Source organism: Aedes albopictus, chromosome 3 (assembly GCF_035046485.1).
Source record: "Aedes albopictus strain Foshan chromosome 3, AalbF5, whole genome shotgun sequence".
Classification (NCBI taxonomy): domain Eukaryota; kingdom Metazoa; phylum Arthropoda; class Insecta; order Diptera; family Culicidae; genus Aedes; species Aedes albopictus.
In genome coordinates, this window is record NC_085138.1 from 424,970,738 (window position 1) to 424,995,302 (window position 24,565).

The window sequence follows — 24,565 nt, forward strand, 5'->3', positions numbered from 1 at the left end:
ACTACCCAAAAGTGAGTTCTTTCCACCCAACTTCGGGGTTGCGTGCGTCAAGCCAATTTTGAGTTGATGGAATCGATGTTTTTGTTGGGTTGTTCCCGCTTGCTTCCATGTGAAAAAATACCTAATTTTAAGTTTTTTCCACCCAACCGAAATTTTGACTAGGTTGTATTCACTCAAATTTGAGTACTGTGCTAGAAACTCAGTGTTGGCTTGACGCACGGAACTGCAAAAGTTGGGTTGTTTCTCTCTTCACTCTCTGACAACAATAGAAAGAGCGCATGAAAAGGGAGATGAAAAAGAACTCAAAATTGAGTTTAAAAGTACCTAATTTTGAGTTTTTCAGTTTCTCCGTGTAGAGTGACCCATACCTGAAAATACTAGGTGACTTTGGGAATTGCCTCACTCATGAAAAGGCCTTATTCATCAAGGCCTACACGGAACTACAAATCAACCCATGTTTGGGTTCTATTGAATCAACAAATTCGTAAAAGTAGCTGAATATGAGTTATATTTACCAAAGGGTGTGAGTATTTTTTTTTTGGTATTATTATCGTTGCAGCAAAAAAACTGTCACGACTCGCGCGGCATACGAAGTTACAAATGCGAAGTAAATTTGAATCGATTATTGGCTTTGCACATCATTCAGCTAATTAAGAGCTATAATATGCATTCATACAAACCAAGATGCGACACATAAAAGTGGGTAAAAATTCAATTTTTGTACTCCACGTCACTTCGGATTTCAACCAAAAGCATAATTAAAGGTATGAACTCAATCATTACTTAATATTGACGGACGCTTATTCATCCATTACCTGTGTTTGCGTTAATTTAACATTTTTTCGATGGGCTATCTCAGTCAAGCTTCTATCAACGCAATGCAAACGTATCCATTCTGTATGGGCCTTGGCCAACCTACATTTATTATATATACATTTGTATGTATACATTTCTATACACTTGTAGATCATTTTGTTATGTGCACCTTGGAAAAGCATTTTGAAGGTGGAGAAAAAGCCTTTTGAGATTTGTTTTATAGAAAACAGCATATGAACGTTCAATAGAGAGCTTGCGTCTGTACAGAAGGTAACAATCCTAAAAAATGAGTGCAACCAAATCACGCGGAAGAAACTGGACACGTATGGAGGATGAGGCTCTGTGTCAAGCATGGCTTCATGTATCGCAAGATCCAATCATCGGAACAAACCAGAGAGCAGATAATTTGTACCATCGGATCTACGAAAAATTTATGGAGATTTGTGCTTCACACGACATGATTACAAACACAGATGTTCGCGTGCAAAAGGGTATGAAATGTAGATGGCATATCATCAACAAATGTGTCAGTAAGTTTGCTGGTTGTGTGAGTCAAATTAATGCTAGACAGCAAAGCGGTTCTTCGCCCGAAGACAACTTGAAAAAGGCACTGGAACTATATGCTGCTACAGAAAAATCACCATTCATCATGATGAACTGCTACAGAATTCTAGAGAATTCTCCAAAGTGGAAGCAATATCGAGATTCGAAGGTGAAATTTTGAACACTATTCACAAGTCATGCTTCTTTCTAGTCTGTTTTTCAGTTCTTATATCCCCCTCTTACCTAGCATTTTTCCTAACTATTTTAAGTCTTTGGCCAGTTGAATGTGAAGGCAACGTTGCATAACGAAGCATGCGTCTCGCCAAATATCATAACTTGCAACAAATACTTTTACTTTTTAGCAACCTACTATAGTTGCTCTCATAGTTTAGTGTTCCACTATACTACAGTGGCCCTCATGCTTCTAAATAGCAATTTTTATTTTTATTCAAAAACTTTGTTTTGTTTCTAAATTAGAGACAAATGATACATCCATGAGGTTGAACATGTAATTAGTTTCAAAATAATTATTTATCATTTATGTTAGCACAATCTTTCCCAAATTGAATAAATACGATGAATGATGAAATATCAAGTTTAAGAACGAGTTGAGTACATTTAGTATGCGACTCGTAGTGAAATTATATTTTTACTGAAATGTTCGTATTTGTGCAACTCGGTAAGCCTCACTAAACGGCCTACTTTTTTCAATAAAATCTAAGCGCAGAAAAATAATACTTTTTTGGCACTAGGTGCTGAAATGCAGCACTTCTGCGGACATATACTTTTCGATCATTTTTGTTTGTGTCAGCCAGTGATTTTTAACCCATTTCGATGAGGAAAATTCCATCACTGTCTGGTGTAAGTAATAGCAGGATAAACTGCATGTTAATTAAGTAGATTAGATTATTGATTGTTGATTGATTGAAGCCATGAGTAGTAGAACGGGAAATCCTTCGGAAGCCAATGGATCATTATAGGGGCTATACATTTATTACGTAAGACCATGTTTACGATTTTTGGCCATCCCCTCTCCTCTTGTATATATATGTTTTTTTGTAATCTCTGTAAATATTACTCAAAATATGTATATGTGACACGTGAAATTTAGCACATCCTTCCTTCCTCCATTAACTCTTAGCTAATTAATGGACAGCCTCATTAGTAACCATGGATTGTTTACAGTATGAAAATATTTACTTCCATGAGTCGATACTGGGTCAAGTACTAAACTCATGTGGTATAGATTATATAAGTTTCAAGATGCGTTGTATTTACCTCTTTCCCTCCGCTTTTAATTAACAACCTCTCTTCAAAACTTAACACTGTTTTTTAAATGCTTTTTAGTTTTCAGTATTACATTATTTTCTAGAATCTTATTAGAAATTGTTGTCTATTTAAAGGGACCCACTACTAAACGGTCTTTGGGACAAACTTCAAACGACAGTATTGAAGAAATAGGAGGCGTATCTTCGGAGATAATACGTGAAGCCGCTCGTCCAAGAGGCAGAGATTTCAGCAAGCGTCAGAAAATCAGTAATGATGTAAGTCTGGAGCAAGCTAAATCAGGTCGCCTTTTGGCAGCGGCATCGAAAGCGAAGCTAGACGACTGCTTTCAACGGACCAAAGCGTTGAAAAGAATCGCAAATCATTCAATTATGTCGATGGATTTAACAGGTTTAAATAGCGTCGCCAAACAATACTACGAAATAGAACAACGTCGTATCCTGGATGAAACCTTAAAAGGAACCGCATCCACTACAGATGGATCCATTAAGGCATCAATTTCTGATTTCGATGTCGAAGAACCTTCTGAAGTGTTTCACGCCGAAAGTTCAGATGACGAACTGGAATTGAGAATGCTTTCCGATGACGAATTTGTAGATGACAACGTTCATCCTCCAAAAGGAGAAACAAATAAATGAGAAGAAATGTTTGTTACAATTAATTTAGCGTTCAATGATTTGATAAAATAAAAGCCAAAATAAAAATTATATTGATATAGATTTTATTTAAAAAAAATGCAGAGTGAAAGAAACGTCACCGTATAATAGATGCGACCGCAGTCCTAACTTCACATAATAGTCAAGTTTTGACATGATTTCGATTGATAGTATTCTAAGGTACACCGGGGCAAGTTGAAACGGGTGGGGCAAAGTGAAACACGAAATTTTGAAATAGATTTCAATACAATTTGGAAATTTATCCTTCGCTAAAAGGTGGTTTGAATCAAAAACTATGTTTTATGGCGATCAAACTGTTTATCATCATTAGAAAACATCATGTTAACCCGCTGTTTCATCTTGCCCCACCCGTTTCAACTTGCCCCGGTGTACCTTACCCAAATTCGCCCAAAGGCGATGAAAGCGACTGCAGTAGCATACTTTTGAAATTTAAACGACGAAGAATACGAAATCCAAGATTTTTCCCGTTGGCTTCAAACTAAAGGTTAGAGCTTGTGCTCTACTGAATAAAACTGATCACAAATGTGCACATGCGCTAGATATTAGCTATGTTGACATTGTCAATGGTGGTTACATCGACTATGTAACCATATGGGCATTATGTCTACTTTATCTGTGATACTACTTTAATTTCATACTCTTGAGATTTAATAATAATTCAATAAGGATCAAAATGTTGGAGAAGTAAACCAAACTGTAGTTTTTGTGGTCTTTCGCTGTGTTACGCTTCACATAAAATTTTGATATTTCCGATACAAACGTTGTTGCGTTGGGGAGGAAGGGGATCTAAAACTGCAAAATCTTGCGTTACGTAATATTTGAATGAATTCATATTCATAAGTATCTCCAAACAATTGTAACTACTTTTATCTAATCTAATCCAGTGCGAGGAAGTACCCTGGAAAGTGATCGTGCACGGAGAACTAAGACTACCTATTTTTTTTAGTTTATTTTACTGAAAAGTAAATATATCGTTTAAACTTTCTACCCAAAATTAGGTTGTTTTCTTTTTTTCTTCCACCGATGTTGTCAAAAACAAAGCAAGCTGCATCGACCCACTGGCCCAATAAGCCAATTTTTGGTAAATTTGGTTGAAAAAACTTACGTTTGGGTTGAATTTACCTACTCTTGAGTATATTTTTTTGCTGGAGTTAACCCTCGAGGGATCGCGCTGTTGTATTTTGTACAACACGATGAAAAAATCTCACTTTTTGTACTCAGCACTAACGTGGTGCTGATGCAGGTAGTCAACCGCGCGAGTTACGGAGGATTAAAGGCAAACTACCTAGTGTGAGTTTAATCAATTTACTCAAATTTGAATTATTGGGCCAAACTATGGAGTATCATCAAAAGAATTCAAATTTGGATAGTTTGGCGGCTCCGTGTGTAAGATCACGCCCAATTATTGTTCATAGAGTTGAAAATCGGAATTTTTGACACGCAAAAATCCATTTTTCTTCTAATCCGAGCGTCGGATGTACGTCGGGCATAGTGCGCTGGATAGAGGATCAGGTCCGCTGTCCAGCGTACTATGTCCGACGTTAGGTTTCCCGTACGGATTTGGAGAAAAAGCGATTGTCGCGTGTTGGGAAACTTCGGGTTTCAACCGCGACGACAAAACTGTCCTTGTCAATATTGATGATTGCAGCGTATCAGAGATATGGCCGGGATTCTGCTGAACCAAACTAAACGTAAAAAACTTTATTCCGAGATAATTAAGCTTAACCAGTCACAAATAAACAACAGCTTAGATTATTTGAAACTTTTCCGCACACTTGTAACTTACAAGCCTTTATTAACTATCAGAGATGAAGTACGTGTAAATTATTTGAAATCATTCATATAATTACATTTAATTTTTCAGTACTTTGCACTCAGTTTACTCTGGCTGAACAAAAACATTGGAATATGGTTTAAAGTTCAGTGTGGCTGACTGTGTTTCTTTGTTTCAGAGAAAACCAGTCGGATTGTGAAAAAAAAGTCTTGTTTTTTCATCGTCTATGAAGTTAAAATCGATATCACTCACAACCCTTTACATCAATCAGAGAGGACGCGTATAGTATGGTAGCACGGAGGTTTTAAAAATAGTTTGAAATATGAACGGCAGAGCCCCACCCAGCTCAGCCCTTCCCACACATGTTTTTTTTTCATATGCAGTTCATGTGCAGGCACAGAGCAAAAGTGATTATGTCAAATGATGTCCTTGCATGTCCTGAGATCCTGAGATGTGGAAGTGGAGCAATTTCTGTACTTCAAATTTAGGCTGGTCGAAGAAAACCATGAAAATTTTCTGTCAAAGTGAACTAAGACAAATAAAATAAAAAAATATGAAAGAGATTCGAACTTGGATCATTTAAGTGATAACCAAGCGCGTTACCTCTATGTAATTTTACCTAGCTGTAGGTCAGTCGTTTAGTCTGAATCAAGTTCTAAACATTCTTTTCAAGGATGGTTTTCTTCAAAACGCTATTTTTCGATCAGCCAAAGCGAACCAAGTGTGTGATTTTTTTTTCAAGCTCTATTATTCTAATTAACCTAGTTGTTCAATAACGGCCTCTGTGTTAAATTATCAGTATGAGGAGTGTCGACATAATGCAGGTATTCAAAACCAGTTGATTTTTGTATTGTTGACAATAAATTGATTCTAAAATGCAGTGGATTTGGTTCGGTAAGGCTGAATGTGTTTTGGAAAAATAGAAACATAATTGATTCCTCCAACACCCATATTTCTAATTACGTGTTCATTTCTCTCACAGATTGTTACTATGTATCGGTTGAAAGTTATAAATCTGACAGCGAGGAGGAGAACTTGAAATGATCATCATCTGGACCAGAACTGAAATATTTCGCTGAGTCTATGGAATGGTTTACAGTTCACTCTGGTTGGATGCAATTTTATTTTTTGTATGTTCTGCCACACAGAAATTTTGAATTTACTCCACGAAGAGCTGTCAGAATTACTGCTTTTTTACATGGAAGGAATGTCATCTCATTCTTCGTCCAATAATGGTTAAAACAAAACTCAATTTTTAAAAAAATGGTCTCTGGTTCGGTTTAGCAGAACCCCGACCACATGACGACACATGTATCAAAGTGGCCGAACTAAATCACTATTCAATATAAGTTCTTCAAATATAAGTTTGAATACGATCGGTCGAATAAAAAAAGTGAAGGTACAATTTAGAACAATCGTAACTACTTTTAAGAGAAAAAACAATACATTTTCGATATGTATGATCGGCGAAGAAAGGAAAACTTTATTCAAAACATACTTAATCAAAACTTGACTGTTTCAATCCATTATTTTTCTGCGTTTATATTGTCACTCTATCACTATTGTATGTCAGATAAATTGTTATGTTTTTAATGTAGTGATCTATGATATAATTTCGTTGGAAATTTCAAAGCAAGAATAAATATCAACATGTGATACGAACTAAAAAAATTACCTATACAAAACTGGAAAATCATTCTCTATAAACTATATGAACTGAACAGGAATGATTGTCAACAAACCCCTACTCATATTCTTTCGTCTCCTCTTTGCGCTACCCAGAGAGTTGAACGCGAGAGAGCGCACGAGCCTACGGATAGAGACCGTAGTTTGCATGTCTCTAAATTCTAAGCCCCGTTACGAACCGTACGTAAACTTTTCGCTTTCGAGCCCTTCTTAGCAACGACCGGTGCGGCTCGCGTCTTTGTTCGTGGCTCTACTTAACGTTCAAACGCTTGATTGAGCCCATGAGTGGGCTTGGTCTAAGGAAGCGAAGAAGTGGATTAAAGTTTGCATCAAATTGCTGCAGAGAAAAACAAAATGCGCTTCATGAAGAATGAACATGCAAAACTGCATTGTTACACATTGATAATTGAAAACGTTGATAATTGAGAAGGTACCGGTTAAACATAAATAGAATCTGTTTGAAGACCCATTTAGAGAGAAGAAATTTGTTCAAAAATATAAGAGAGAAACGAAATAAAGATACCTATGTTTTTTATTATTAAACAAAACGTTCTCGACGAGTTGTTCTGAAATCCAAAATTCATGCCCTATATAAATGAGTATGAGTTCGCGCAGTCAAGGTACGTGCACAGATAAGGCGGCAAAGGAGGGGATTTTAATAATTTTGGCAAAGGGCGGAGGGTGTTTCAAATTGTTGAGGTTGTCGATTATCATGAAAATATATAATCATCATAAATATGAGATAGTATTCATCTATGCTTGATTGATATACATACTCGATACCAAGCTAGTTAAAAAAAACCTAAACATTGATAAAGTTAAAATACATAGGAAGCATGTTATTGCCTTTCGCTATACCAGTGCTAATTACTATTCTCTCCCGTTTATGCGGTTTTTTCAATCTTTTAATTGCAATCTTTCACAACTAGCTTGGTAAAACAACATGCATTAAAAATTCATGAACCAATGCAGTACCTTTGGTAGCAGTTAGCACTTAGGCGTTAGTTGTATGCATTCAGTTTTTAATATCGTACGTACTCAATACTAGCGCAGTTTGGAATGCAGGTTTTCAAAGATCAAGCAGGTTGGACGCATATTTTTGGCCCACAAAAACGTTTCATTAAACTACCTGAGTCTTCCCAAATGTATGAACCGTACCAGAAACTATCCAAATGCGTAGACATACATTCCGCTGCAAAGAGTCTCGCCACAGAATACTGCTCTCAAAGCAGTATCCACGGTATGAGCTACATTGGCGCTCGACGGCGGTCTCTCGTGGAACGTCTCTGGTGGATTGCGGTGTTTGTTCTGTCGATTTACGGTTGTGCAAAGTTGATTGAAAATGTTTATGATAAGTGGAACAACCATCCGGTGATCGTGACTTTTGACGAGCAACCCTTACCAGCGTGGTCACTTCCGTTTCCGGCTGTCACCATCTGTCCGCAAGCCATGATACGATCAAAGTTTATGAATTTCACCGAGGATTTCTACCGGTTTGCAAACATTAGTGGACCTTGGGATCCCTTGGATCAAGATGAGTATGAAAAGTTGGTGTTCTGTGCTATAATGTGAATTTGAATGCTTGTCTATTTTTTATTAGAGTGGATCGCTTGATGGCTGTTCTTCAGATTTGCGATGACTTTTTCCACGTTAAACCCAAATATCGAGACATGTATCAAAATGTTCCACCCGGAAATATAGTTGCCATACTTAAAAATCTGGCACCACTAATTAACCAGTCGATTTTTACGTGCAGAGTCAACGGTGTACGCTGCAACGAGCTGTTTACCGACACATTAACCGATGAAGGAATTTGCTTTACCTTCAATGGTTTTTCATCGTACGACATGTTCAAGGATGGAGTTTTGCATGACGAATACAGCTATCTGAATGAAACGAAAAATGTAACCAACTGGAACATGGAAGAAGGATACCTTGTCGAAGACTTACTCCGGACCCATCCGATTCGTGCTCTTGGATCTGGTTTCGCAGCCGGTTTGACTATGCGACTGATGGCATCCGATAGCAACATTGAAGAACACTGTCGTGAACAGCAGGGATTCAAAGTTACAATCCATGCTCCAAACGAGTATCCACAGGTTTCCAAGAAGTTCGCCCTGGTGACCCATTCCCATGATGTTACTCTGGCTGTCAGACCCGTCATTATGCAGACCTCTTCGGAATTGAAGGACTACGACCCGAAACGACGCAACTGCTACTTCCATTTTGAGAGACAGCTGAAGTTCTTTCGTTTCTACACACAGGCCAACTGCGAAGTGGAATGCCTTACCAACTTTACGCTGGAGTTGTGTGGATGTGTAAAATTCTCAATGCCACGCTCGCCAGGGACGCCATTGTGTCAAACTTCGGAGATTATTTGTGTCATCGAAGCGGAGTTCCGCATGCTGCAGCTTTCGGTGCAGCAGGGGGAGGACAACCTGGAGAGCCACGTTTCGAGTTGCGATTGTATTCCATCGTGCGTATCGATACAGTACGATACAGAAATCACTCAGTCCAAGTGTGACTTCAAGAAAACGCTGGATTTGCGCATTGGGCATGCAGATCCTGCTATAAGGAAAGGGCTTCAGAGGTATTGGTTTTCCATGGTTGGCCATTTGTTGTTCAAAAGTTCTTAATCGTAATATTTCTAGTCGTCAAATATCGAAACTGGCAATCTACTTCAAGGAAGTGCAGTTTATTACTTCTAAACGAAGTGAATTGTTCGGAATGACAGATTTTATTGCCAACTGTGGAGGAATCCTGGGACTCTGTTTGGGAGTGAGCTTGTTCAGCATCATAGAGCTGCTGTACTACTGCCTGGCGCGCCCGATGCTTCTGATGCGAGAGTCGTTCAACAACAAGGGTAAAGTCAAGATAGTAGGAGAGGTCAATGTTGGTCGATTTTGAGAAGGAAAGTTAATTAGAATAAAGTTTTGGCTGAATTTAATTTCGGTAAGATATTATTCCTTTAAAAACTGGCTCATTGTAGCTTAATACGAAAAGTTCAATTGGCTAGCTGAAAATTGCTCCACCACTCAAAAAAAAACACATATCCCGGCAATTACACTCTTGAACCATCAAGGACCAGAAATTACAGTCGTCATTCATCGCGCCCTTTCCACCGTACGAGTAGATCGTCCATTTTGATGCAGTTTTGCGTACTCATCCAAACGACCCTGTCGCTCTATTGTAGACGGTAAATGCATTGTACAGCAATGTACACACGTACGGCAATCAACCGAAAAATCACGAAATTCAACTCTCGACCCTTTCATCTCCTTTCGCGCCGTTCTGTGATGATGGTCACCAGCCAGCAGTGAGGAAAAAATTTACATCCATGTGAAAATCCATCGGGATTACGACGACGACGATGACGGATCAGAACAAAAAGCCAAGCACGACCATGAGTGGAGAGCGCTTAATAAAATAACCGTCTATCGATTTCAATTCAATTAAGTTAATCAAGTTATTTCCAATCCAATAAAATTCAATCCGGGACCCCGGTCAGGCGAGAACCGATGCACGCCCAGCCCAGCACGTCCCCATATGCGGCAGACGCCGTCAGTCGAAAACACGCGACATGCTGGGGGATGGGATGGACGAATTCGTTGAAGGCTTTGATTTCGTGTCTCGTCAATGGTCAATCACACTGCTGCTGGGCTGGAATTGCCGAGGACATGAAGGAGAAGCAAATGGCAATAAAAAAAGTGCTCCCCGAGTCGGAAAGGACACCCTTTTCGGGAACAGACGACTGACGGCCTCTACTGACGGACTGACTGTATGTAGACTGTCCTGCTGCTGCTGTTGACCATGTTGATGATGATGAGTACACACAGACGGTACGGATGAGCTGATGCATCGACGAAATCAAACGGCCGGCTGCTGCTGAGTGCTGATGACGGTGGCGGGCGGAGGTGGACGGCTTCACAATGACTCGTTTCGAAGCCATTTTACATCATGAATATTAATTAGTTTAACGAGCGGCCTCACTTGCACTTTCTGGTTTGTTTCTGTGTGTGAGAGAGCGGAAGGGGTTGCAACTGCAAACGACCATGACGCATGATGGTTAAATGAAATCAAGTGTGTCACTTGTTATCGTCAACACAAGAGATCATTTTATTTTATTCGAAAAACTACTTTACTGTAGCACTTTGAATCACCTTCCCCTAGAATAAATTTTCGACAGACGGTAACACGACATGACGACACGGCGAAAACGTCACTACATGTGACGAATGGGGGCCCAATTAGTCACTGTGAGAAGCGACAGCTGGGAAAGGTCTCGTTTCTGGACTCGTACAGTCAGGGTTTTCAATTTCTCTAGACCGCCGAGTATCAGTGTAATATTCGGCCACACATCAATTTCTATGGAGAACGAGTTTCAATCATTGAGAAGTGCTACAACTTGTGTGTATGGGAGTATTTTCTTTGTAACTATTTGTAAGCCATTACTTTTCATGAGAGAACCAGACACTTGTAGAACTTATTATAAATCCACATCCTGCGAATTGGTGAGCTCGTTTCATGATATAAAGCAACCATACTCGGTTCGTGGTTGCCGCTCTCAATCCCCGGTCACGCACAATGCTCGACAGATCATGCTCATCCGTTCATACTAAACATGGTTCAAACTACAAGATACTCTTTCAAATGTTATGCCGCCGTATATCACCGATTGCATAGGTATCCGTTGGGCAATATCAGGCTGGATTCATGGGTGAACGCGCTACAACGGACCAGATGTTCGCCATCCGCCAGGTGTTGCAGAAATGCCGCGAATACAACGTGCCCACACTTGTTCATCGATTTCAAATCAGCATATGATACAATCGATCGAGACCAGCTACGGCAGATTATGCACGAGTACGGATTCCCGGATAAACTTATAAGATTGATCAAGGCGACGATGGATCGAAATTCAAGTATCAGGGACACTCTCGAGTCCCATTGAATCTCGCAAAGGGTTATGGCATGATTATGGTCTTTCGTGCTTGCTGTTCAACGTAGCATTATAGGGTGTAATAAGGAGAGCGGGAATAAACGCGAGTGGAACGATTTCCACGAAGTCCGTTCAGCTGCTTAATTTCGCTGATGATATTGATATTATAGCTCGTAAATTTGAGACGATGGCGGAAACGTAAACGACTAAAGTGTAAAGCCAGGTGAATCGGATTAATAATTAATGTGTCGAAGACAAAGTACATGATGGCAAAGGGCTCCAGGGAGGAATCACCATGCCCGTCTACCAGAATTTCTATCGACAGTGATGAAATCGAGGCGGTTGAAGAATTCGTGTACTTGGACTCACTGGTGACCGCAAACAACGACACCAGCAGAGAAATTCAGAGACGCATTATGGCAAGAAATTGAGATACTTTGGTTTCCACAGAACTCTACGATCGAATAAAGTTCGCCGTCCAACGAAGTTAGCTATCTACAAAACGCTGATTAGACCGGTAGTCCTCTATGGACACGAAATGTGGACCCTACGTGCAGAGGACCAACGCGCCCTTGGAGTTTTTGAACAGAAGGTGCTGCGTACCATCTACGGCGGAGTGCAGATGGAAGGCGGGACTTGGAGAAGGCGAATGAACTGCATCAGCTGCAGAGAACCAATCTTCGTCCACACCGCGAAAATCGGGAGGCTACGGTGGGCGGGTCACGTCATCAGGATGTCGGATAGCAACCCGACTAAAATGGTTCTCGAGAGTCATCCTACCGGTACAAGAAGACGTGGAGCGCAGCGAGCTTGGTGGGTCGACCAAGTGGAGGACGATCAGCGGACCCTTCGCAGAGTGCCGAACTGGAGACACACAGCCATGGACAGAGTGGAATGGAGATGGCAACTACATACATATGTACAGCAGAGGCCACTCAGGCCTTAGTCTGACCGGTAAGGTAAGTATGGTGCAAACGTCATTCTGCTCATGGAGCGGGGTGAAACGGAACGTAGAATCAAAACAAAGCTACAAAAAAAGTTACCATCTGTGTGTTTTCCTGTCGCCTATACGGTTACTAGAAGTTCAAATTAAAAATGCACCCCGTGGGTTTACAAGAAGTGTCATTCAAACTAACGGGGGCAGACGAGCCAGGCCGTAGACACTAGGGGGCGCCAGTGTCAAAAATGCTCAAAACATTGTATCTCAAAATCATGATGAGTTGTTCTTCAAGCTGAGAACTGTCTGGTAATTGAATCTATGATTCATGATTTATCCGCCAGGTGGCGCCCAGTGTCAAATGTATCCAAACAAGTATATCTCGAATTTCTGATGAGCTAGAAGGGATTTCTCCAGAGATATTACCAAGGACTCCATGAATCCATTCTGGGCTTAATCCAAGAATTTCTGAAGGTATTGTTCCAAGACTTTCTCGAGGGATTCATTTAAATATTACACGAGGGATTTATTTGGGAGAACTTTGGGGATTTCTCTAGGGGTTTCTTAGGGGTTTCTCCAGGAACCTCACACCACCAAAGTATTTTCTGGGGATTATTCCAGAAATTTCACCAGAGATTCCTCAAGAAATCACCAAAGCATGCCTGTAAAATTCACTCCCCAGGGATTCCTGCAGGAATTCGTCTAGGGATTTGGACAAGAAGTATTACTTTATGCACCTATTCAGGATTTCCACAAGGAATTATCCCAGGGAGTTTTCCAAGAATTTCTCCATAAATTTTGCCAGGGTCTTCAGTACTTCCTCCTGACATTTTCTGAGGTATTCTCCAGGGGTTTCTCCAAGGATTTCTCCAGGATTTTTCTTAAAATATTTGAACGTTCTCAAAGACAAACGTCGTCAGAGATTCCTCCTAAAATTCACCCAGGGAATAATATCGAATCAAAGATTCCTTTTTAAAATAGTTCTTCGTTTTCCGAACAACTTTGTTGAAAACGGCGCACTTCTAGTTCATTACACTGAAAATAAATGTTGTTTCATTGTACGAAATGTCTTTATGGTAGGTCCTATATAAGAGGTATTTTCGAGATATGTTTTGTCTTTATCATAGAAACTTTCAGCCTGGCTCTGGTTTCTTTTTCGATATTCAAAATGATTTTATAACACTTTTTCAGTAACTTGAGATTAGCAAGATCTCCGATAGATGATATGGACATTCACACCACAGACAAACAGACGATTTTCATGGAAATCCATCGCCCAGTTCACCTATCATCACCTGGTGGAAAAGTTGCACGAATCACTGTGTTGTGTAATATCGTCAACAGGAGGCGCTAGTGTGAAATGTCAAATGCATAGAAAAACGATGCTCGCGCCTTTGGTTGCGAAAGCCACACTATGAAAATTTGAAATGATCGTTAAATGCGTGGTCGATGGAAATTCCGCAAGTGTTATGTCTGTTTGTCTGTGTTTACACTATGAACTTGCTTTCGAAATTTATAAGACATTCCGCGGAATTCCATTTAATTTCGTCAAATTATATTTTTTGAAGGCGAAATTTTCAGAATTTGACGAAACGAAACGAAATTCAAAATCATAAATTTCGCCTAGTTGAATTCCGTGGAATTCCGCGGAATTGCGTTTCGAGGTGTATTTGGCGAAACATTTCGGTATACCGCATACCCTTACTTTATTACACCAACGAACCTAACCCCAAAATGACTGACAATTCTCAGGTCATTTTGATGTAGCATGAGCATGAAAAGGACGGCAACAAGATCGATAAAGTAGAATATATCTGAGAGAGAGGAGACAGCTGGCTTCGATTGCGTGCTACTTAATGTCAAGGAGAACCTGTCACAAACTGTCACCGCGAACCGAGCTGAAAATCGCACATTGATGGTGTGGAGTGGCCAAATATCCAAAATATCTTATTAAAATTTCGCTCCGTTTGTTGAAATTAAAGAAGATAAAATGATGATGGTCTGTTTTCCCCAACCAGCGCAACGAATCCATATATTGTCCATGCTTTGTCGCAGCAAACTCAATATGCAAAACAGTTTTGTCCAATAATAAATTTTCAAACCATTGTGCGGCGCACAAAATTGTAAAAAGAAGTAAGAAGAAGAAATGTAAACATCGGCGCTGTCAGTGAGCTGTCTCCCCTCTCCCAGGAATATATGATCCGTCTTTTTCGTGCATGTGTGAACTGTCAAAATGACCTGAGAAATGTCAAACATTCTCATGGCTAGCCTTGAATTCTACGAAGCGAAATTTTCTTTTTACGCATGGTTAGTAAAAAACGTTTGACATTTATTTATTTTGTTTCATTCTACAAAGCGGGAGCTAAAATCTACGAATGAGCAAGTTTAGCGTCTGTTGGATTCGTGATATCGTACATGATACAACTCCATTTGTACTGTTTCAGTATGGTGGTACGAATGGACCGTACATTTTACGCAAATTGCTTCCAATTTACGAAAACTGGTTTTACGAAGCATATTCGTTGAGGTTTAACGAAAGAATATTCTGAGTGTAGTGTTTTGAGATATAATTTTTTGACACTAGAAGCCACCTAGCGGATAAATCATGATCCATAGACTCAATTTACAGATAATTCTCAGCTTGCTAAAGATTCTGGAGGAATTCCCAACCGGATTCTAGTGGTATCCTTCTCAGGATTCTGCGTTAGATGCTTTTAAGATTCTGGGGGAATATCACTAAGATTCTCTGAAAATTCGGCTTTCTGGGGAAATTTCTCTCAAGATTCTGGGGAATTTGCGTCATGATGCTGGAGAAATCCTTGGGATTCTGGGGCTATACTTTTCAAGATTCTAGGGCACTCTTTTTCAGAATTATTAATAATTGAAGAATCTCTGACGAGATTTTGGGCAGAATTATCTAATGAAATTTGCATTTTGGAGAATCCCTCGCATAGATTTTGTGATTCCTCTTAGGGTTCGGAAGAAACCCTTCTCAGCATCCCAGTAGAATTCTGTTTTCTGTATTTCGGAGCAGTTGCTCCCAGAAACCCCTTTTCAGGGTTTTGGGAGAGTCCCTCTTAGTAATCAGTGAGAATCCCTGACAAGATTATGGGAAGATTCTCTTTAGATTCTGGTGTAATAATTTAAAGTATTCTAGAGGGATCAATCTCAGAGTTCTGGTACAATCCCTTTCAGGAGTTTAGGAGAGTGCTTTCCAAGATTCTGAGGGAATGTCATTCAGGAATCTGCGGTAATTTTTTCTGTTTTATGTGGGTATACCTCTCAGAATTCCAGATAATCCTTCACAAGATACTGGGGAAGTCCATTATAGAAGTTTTCGTAATCCCTTTCCAGGAAGAATCCTTATCAGATTTTTTGATAAATTCTTCTTAGGTAGGATATATTTCTTTTAAGAATCTGGAAGAACCTCATATGATCCCTCTCAGGATTCTGGGGAAATCACTCGTAGAGCTCTGGGGAATACCTTTCGGGAATATGGCAGAATTATTCTCAGCATTTTAAAGGATTTTAACCAGGATTTTTACGGAATTCTGGGAGAATAAAAAGAATTATCCTAGAATTCTGTGATCTCAGATTTCTTTGGCAATCCTGCCCAGTATTTTGAGGGATCCTTTCTCACGATTCTGGAGTAGTCCTTTTTAGCAAGGATGTTTTCGATCATCTGGCAATCATTTGACTCATTTGTCTATAACTCAGTTCAGAAGCCTAATATTAAAATGTGATGTTCAACAAACTTATAGATTATTATTTTTCCTACAATCATCACCAAGGACGCCATATTCTATATCTATATTCTCTTATATTTACTGCGTAAAAGTGTTAGTACCATCTACTCATACTGAACGATCGGATTTTTCGATCGTTTAGTATGAGTAGGTGGTACTAGCGCTCTCACGCCGTATATATGAGAGTTAGGATATGGCGTCCTTGGTGATAATCGTAGAAAAAAACACTTTTCTACTAGTTTGCCGAACACATCATTTCGATATTATGCTTCTGAACTGAGCTGTGGATAAATAAGTCAATTGATTGCCAGGTGATCGAAAGCATCCTTGCCTCTTAGGGTTCTAAGCTCCCCTTTTCAGGATTCTGGGTCATTTCTTTTAAGTTTCTTGGGAAATTCATCTTAAAGTACCGGTCATCTTTGTTTCTGTGATAATCTTTCTTAGTATTCCAGTTGAATTTATCTCAATGTGGAAGAATCCCAAGGGGAAGCTTCTCTTAGGATTCTGAGACAATCTATCACATGATTCCTCTCGGGACTCTGAGAGACAATCCGCTGATAGATATGGAGTAATCTTTCTCAGAAATCTAGGAAATCTAGGAAGAATTTAGAGAGAATTCCTACCAAGATTCCGGAACAGTCTTGTTTTTTTTTCTAGATAATGTTGCTCAGGATTCTGGGGTAATAATTTTCAGCATTCTGAAGAAATCTCTCTCATAACTCTAGAGGAACTCCTTTCAGAATTCTGGAAGAGTCTCTTGAAAGATTCTGGGGGAGTTTCTCTCAGAACTCTATGGGAATACTTCTCAGAATTCTGGGGAATTTCAGGATCTTAGGATTTTTCTTTCGATTCAAAAATATTAAGTTTCTTTTTTTTCTGAATTCTGAAATTCTGGGGAATTTCAGGATCTTAGGATTTTTCTTTCGATTCAAAAATATTAGGTTTCTTTTTTTTCAGAATGCACTGTCTCAACGTTACATCCATTTTCGAATCAGAGTCGCGAAATGTTCGATGTGCAATCTCAAATTTTTATATTGAATTTATTTAGACATGTATAACATACCATAAACTTAAACTATGTGCAGCAAACGAATCATTTGTGAAAACATGTGAAAACATCGATTCAAAGCATTCGATTAAATCGGTGAATCGATTCTGTTGATCCGATTCGAATCGATTCACAAAAATCAATGTCTCAGACAGATTTGCCCAATGCTAGTCTGCTGTTTCCGCTTCTGTTTGTAGCGTTTCACTTTCTGCCTTGTGCCTTGTTGTAGCATTATCGCCCGCACTGCGTTCTTCTCCTTCAAAATTGCTCTGCACTCCTCCCTCGTTGAATCATTTGTTCTTCTAGAGGGTCGAGCTCATGCATTCTGCGCGTATACTGAGGCATTCTAGGTTGTGCAACGACCGCCAAGTTGGAACCGTACGTTGTTGATGACGATAATTTCGGAGAAGCGCCGTCAGTCAATCAGAACGTGGTCGATTTGCGGTTTTGTCTGCTGTGATGATCTCCAGATATAACGATAAGGGAGGCTGTGTTTTAAAAAGGTGCATTATATGGCCATGATTTTGAAGACGGCGAAATCTATGAGTCGTAGGCCGTTTTCGTTCTTCAGTCGGTGGGTATTTAGCGTTTAGGTGTTCTCTGGTTGTGGCTTGGGCAGCGATCGAACACGCGTTCAAACTGCGCGTACAATATCCCCTTGTCATCATCAGTGCTTCCGGAGTGAGGGCTGTGCACGTTGATTATGCTTAAAATGCTCTTGATCCTCAACCTGCACCACTGTTGATCGACCACTAATCGATCACATGCTCATCATGATGAAAGCTGTTCCCAACTCGCGTGTGCTGCCGCAGCTCTGGTAGATGGTATGATTACCTCTAAATGTTCGCACTATGAATCCTGTCCAACACACCTTCAAACCCACGGTCCTTTAGTGGATCGGCATGCTCCCACTGAGAGATCAACAGTTCCATATTGGTTCCTATCGAGTTTCTAATACCTACATCCTTTGTGTTCGTCAGAGCTATTACCATTTGCAATGGTTCGTATTATTCCGTTGTTAACATTCTTGTGGGATACCGAGAAAAGTATGATGGAAAGAGATGATGATGATGATGATGATGGTGATGAGAGATGTGAGATTAAAGGTGACAGATGATAGATAAGTGATGAGAGATGATTACGATGAGAGATGAGAGATGAAATATGAGGGACGAAGTATGAGAGATGAGAGATGAGAGTTGATGATGATAAGAGATGTTGATGATAATAAAAGATGTTGGTGATGATGAGAGGTGAGACGTAAAATATGAGAGAAGATGATGATGATGAGAGATGAAAGATGAGCGATTAGCGATGAGAGATGAAACATGATAGATAAAAGATGAGCGATGAGAGATGAAAAATGAGAGGTGAAAGATGAGATGAAAGTTGAGAGCTGAGAGGTGAGAGATGTGAGTTGAGAGGTGAGTAATGAGATATTAAAGATGACAGATGATGAGAGATTACACATGAGAAATGATGACGATGAGCTGGAAGATGAGGGACGAAATAAGAGAGATGGTAGGTGAGAGACGAGAAATAAGAAATGTAAGATGATTATGATGAAAGATGAGAGATAAGAGATGAGAGATGATGCTAATGAGAGATGATGATGATTAGAGATGAGAGATGGTGATGAGAGATGAGAGATGATGATGAGCGATGAGAGATGAGAGATAAGAAAAAAATAGATAGACGATAATAATGAGATATAAGGGATTGTTATGACTGTGGTAAAAGCTGAAAAAGGTAGTAAAAGTGACAAAGAAGGTGGTTGATTGTGATGGTGTTGATTGATAGTATCGTTTGAAGAACGAAGGCAATTATAAGTTGTAGTACAATAAAGTGAAATGTATACAAAGTGAATATAGTTGATCGAAAAATTGAAGTGAGAGGAGAGATGAAAGATGAGAGATGATGGCGATGATGAGAGATGAGCGATGAGAGAAAGAGATGAAAAGTAAGAAAGAATTGATGATAGACGATAATAATGAGAGTAGAGATAGGCATGACTGTGGTAAAGATTAAAAAAATAAGGCAGTAAAAGTGACAAAGAAGGTGATTGAAAATGAGGATGATTGTGATGGTGATGATTGATAATATCGTTTTTAGAATGAAGGCAATTATAAGTTGTGGTACAATATAGTGAAATGTAAGCAAACTTAATATTGTTGATTGAAAAATTGAGGGGAGAGATGAAGATGATGATATATGAGCGATGAGAGATGAAAGATGAAGGACGAAAGATAAGAAATGAGAAATGAAAGATGATAATGATGAGGGATGAAAGACGATGATGAGAAGATGAGAGACGATGATGAGCGATGAGAGAAGAGATAAGAAAGAAGAGATGATAGACGATAATAATGAGAGATGAGAGATTGGCATGACTGTGATAATGGTTAAAAAGGTAGTACAAGTGACAAAGAAGGTGGTTAGAAATGAAGATAATTGTGATGGTGATAATTGACAATATCGTGTGTAGAACGAAGGCAATTGTAAGTTGTACTACAATAAAGTGAAATGTAAATGAAGTGAATATTGTTCATCGAAAAATTTAAACTTTTAAAACAATGAGAGAGTAGGACAGGGGGAGAATGTAGGGATCAGTCCTCCAAAATATCAGTCTCAGTGCCTGTTTTTCAGCCGAAAATGAATGACTGCGGCGGTCGTTTTCAGTTCCTCGATGTGAGAACTGACAGAGTCCGAGAGCTCCATTCGTGAGCGACCCAACAAGATCAATTCGCAATCATCCACACACTACTCATGCTGAAAGGCCATTCGTCTCAAGCGGTGGCTTGTGAGAGTGAGTGCCCTATACGTTAGCACGGGTGAAAACACTCAACTACAGAAAATTGAATGGAAATTTAGCCCAGTCAGCTCTCGCTTTCAGCAGGCTGCGTGCGAGTGTGAGTACCTATTTCATTTCGCTCCCGTGTTGCTGATCGGAAAGCAACTTTGACAGGAAAACCAAAACGGAGAAAATGAAAAAGCAAAATATCGCTATCATAAAGGCCTGTCGAAAAATTGCAGCACTGGTAGGGATTGAGTGGGATACCGAGAAATGTATAAACAGGACATATAGTATTAGCAGCGAGGATGCGCTATCGGATAAACAAAGCAAATGAAACAAACGATCAAGATGTAATAAAACTTCCGTCTTGTAAAGTATTTCGTACGAGTAGGATGCGTCATTCACAATCTTCCTCGTCGGTGCAGAGTTTCGGCCGGCGGAATTGGCAGGACCGGAATGCCACGGTGTCCATCCGGACACGACAATTCCGTTGCAATTGTTTCAGTTCATACACTTCCAGCATAATCGAGTAGACACATGTGATGTGCTGTCTTGTGCAGCATAGTTGTCCCATGTCAAAAGGGATTCTTATAGAACTTGTGACAATCATGCTGCTCCACTCCGGCTATATGGGTGATCTTTAAAATGTTGTTTCTATTTTCACAATATAAATCAATTTACTGACCTTTATCTAAAATTCTCCGCATCTCCTCTTGATGCATTCGTTACCCGTTCACTTCAAAGACCGTCCGGAAAAACGTTTGGTTTTATCTGCAATCGGAAAATCACCCCACTTGAAAGAATCTGAGGGTAAAATGAGAAATCCTCCCATCTAAACTAGATTCCTCTTCATCACCCTATGGAGATACGCTATGGCACCTTTATTCCGTGTTTTTATAGCACCGCCGGTCAGCTCGAGTGGCACCATTTCGATCCGGTTCTTTATTTTACTGCTGATTGGGGTCCGAGGGACTGGCACCCTAAACATCGCAATCTACTGTCTTGATAACGTAAATCGTTTGAAACTCGATTCCGATATTGTCGCAAACTTTTGCCAAATTAACAAACTTCCTGTCGTCCCATACGTAGCTACGCAGTATTGACTTTATTTATCACCTTTATGGGGAGATACCTTCTCATCAGAAACCATCGTCATACTCCCCCCTTATGTTTTCATCTGAATTACCCTGGTCCAGTTTATGACCCACACGCGAAAAAAACAAGCTAATCTTCTAATGATGTTTACGTCCAGAGATGAAGTTTTTCTGCGCTTCCACAACGGAAAGGTGAAGGTCAACCGCATCATTTAGGTAGGTACGGATTTTTTCCTTGTCGCTGTCCAGGGAAAAAGTTTGTCATCAAATCCCGAGAAAAAAAGGAAGCTCGAACACAGTTTAGAAAGTCATAAATTAACTCGTTTCTAGTTATGCATGCGGCGGTGGATGACTGAAAAAACGCAACTGCACCGAAAAACTAATATAAATTAATCTTTTGCACCGGCTGCGTGTACAAAAGTTGCAAAACTCTCCCCTCCCGAAAGTTGAAAGGTTAAGTTTTTGTGGTACTATATTATGATTTCTGGCTGCGAGAAGCTCCGGTTTTTTGTTTCTAAGATTTGGTCGATGGTAGAAAAACTTTCTCTCCCGACGTGGCAATGGAGGGAATTAAAATGACATAAATTATAATTTTTGCGCTGCTGGAAAACAATTTATGATTGGTTCTGTTTTCTTTGTTGAAGATAGTTTTCCTAGTTTGAATGACAGTGGAAGCATGATTTTTTTTTATGATATAACAATCACGTGGGGCCTCGTAGTCGTGCGGTTGGGGTCACCAAGCTTCCATGGTTGGGGTGAGGGTTTGATTCCCACTCCGGGCGATGCAACTTAACGTGAGGATAATTTCTTCTCCGTATCCACTGGTACATGCTCCGTGTGTCCTTTTTCTAGTGTTAAGTTTCATTCAGGCTGTACAACCTCTGGCTAAAGATGGTGTCCCCCTTCCGCGTCCGTCTTTATACCACCAATGTACGACTTAAAATCAAAGCTGGTTACTCAAGGTTTTACAAATTTCAGTGGCCTCTATACTGGTACACCCGCATGGAAATTGCGCCTAATTAAGAATTATTCTGGGGAAATTCCTTCTTGATTAAAAATAATGAAATTATCGTAGGGGTGGATCGGACTTGGTGTGATGGTTAGAACACTTGTGTATCACGCCGAGGACCTGGGATCGAATCCCACTCCCGACAAACTCGCAAAATGTGAGTTCTTACTTCGGAAGGGAAGTAAAGCGTGGGTCCCGAGATGAACTAGCATAGGGCTAAAAATCTCGTTAAAAGGGCTAAAAATACAAATATAAAAAAAAAATATCGTGGATGAGGCATTCTTGCAGGAATTTCCTTTATGAGTTCAGTAAGTATGCTTTTTAAGATTCCTCTCAGAGTTATTCTGAAATATATTTCTTCCCATGTATGCTTTAACATGGTTTCTTCCAATGTTCCTCCAAGTTTTTCTTCAGGACTTGTTTAGTTTTCATTCAGGCCTTTTTTCGTGTTTTTTTTTTCATATATTTTGCCATAGATCTGCAAAGAATCCCCTAGAATATCCTGCAGAAATAACTACAGGATCTATTCCTAGGCATTTTCCAGAGAATTTTTCAAAAAAATCTTCAGTACTTTCAGGTATTCTTTCGAAGATTAACTGCGTTCCGTACTCCAGGCATTGTATAAAAAATCTTCCAAGAACTCCATCACATAGATCTCTAGGAATTTTTCAAATATTCCGCCAAGTAATCTTCCAAGGATTCTCCTGGAATTTATGGAGGGATATCTTCAACAATTGAGGCAGTGCCTTTGTTTGCAGCTTCTGCAAGGATCTGTGTACAGATTTTTAAAGATTCCATCAGAAATTCCCCTACGGATTTCTCCAACAATCACCCCAGAAGTTTCTAGTACATTTTTCTGGAATTCCTTCCAGACTTCCTCCCGAAGTTGTAGGTTATGTTCAGTCTGTACAGCCTCTGGCTGAAGCTTGATGTAGTGTCTTTTTTAAGAAGTTTCTCATGATTTTTTATAGGAAATAAGGAAGTATCTTAGGGAGTTGTTTTTTTCAGGTTTCTTCCTAGGCATTCATCCAGGAACATTTCCGGAGATAACCTCAGAACTAGGAATCATAAAAGGTATCAACAAGAGTTTTTTTATGCTTCATTCAGGGACTCTTTCAATATTTTTTATGTAATTATTGAAAACACTTCTGAAATAAATTTCTGGCGAAATATCTGAAACAATCCATGCTGGAATCTTAGAAGAATTCCAAGAAGATTTTATGACGGAACCAAAGGAGCAATTTTCAAATACAATCCTAGCAGGAGTTTCTGCAGAAATCCCTAGAAGAATTTCTCAAAGAAATCTCCGAGGTATCCTTGGAAGAATTTTCCAACGTATTTCTGAAAAAAATAATATAAAAAAAACTTTTGAAGGAATCCCTTGCTTATACAGGGGATAGACAAAATGATCGGGACAGGCAAAATTATCACTTTCCAAAAAATGTTCAACTAAGTGTAACTTTTCGAAAAGTGCATCAAATATTCTCAATTTTTTACTGTAAGTTCTTCAGCTAGTTGTGTATCAGTGAACAAAATTTGGAAAAGATCGGACAATTCTTCACGAAGTTATAAATATTTTTGAAAAAGATAAAATAATCCGATAGCCTACTTTGAGCTGTTAAATCTCCGGATTCAATGAACCGATTGCAATGAAATTTTGACAATTCATGACTTATATAATGAACTCTGGAAAACATTTGACTTAACTTGAAATTTTTAACAAGCGAAAAAGTTATAGCGATTTTATTTTTTTCACGATTTTTTAGTAAATTGGTCTATTTTTAATATGCATCCCATTACTTTTTCAACTTATTGGCGGCTATGTTGTTACTTTCCTTCAAAACGCATTTATATATAAGTCAATTAGAGGGAAACTAAATGAACTATAATTTGCATCTTGAATTTTGAAACGATGTTGATGTTTTGGATAATTTGGTGTTTTATTAGAAAAATAATCTAATCGTTATAATTTTCTTCCGTGTTAAGAATATTAAGTTAAGTCAACGGTTTTTCATAGTTCATTATATAAGTCTTAAATGGTCAAAATTTCATTGCATTCGGTTCATTGAATCCGGAGATATAACAGCTCAAAGTTGGCTATCGGATAATTTTACCTTTTCCAAAAATCTTTATAACTTCGTGAAGAATTGTCCGATCTTTTCCAAATTTTGTCCACTGTTACACAACTAGTTGAAGAGCTTACAGTGAAAATTTG

At 39.3% G+C, this 24,565-nt stretch overlaps 1 protein-coding gene across 1 annotated transcript; it reads left to right on the forward strand.

Moving 5' to 3' along the window:
• The first annotated feature begins 7,955 nt into the window (after nucleotides 1-7,955).
• On the forward strand, nucleotides 7,956-9,690 carry LOC109433447 (pickpocket protein 28-like). The gene is made up of 3 exons (XM_029875801.2): nucleotides 7,956-8,104; nucleotides 8,384-9,373; nucleotides 9,435-9,690. The coding sequence occupies exons 1-3, from the start codon at nucleotides 7,956-7,958 to the stop codon at nucleotides 9,688-9,690; spliced, it is 1,395 nt and encodes a 464-aa protein (XP_029731661.2).
• The last annotated feature ends 14,875 nt before the right edge of the window (nucleotides 9,691-24,565 follow it).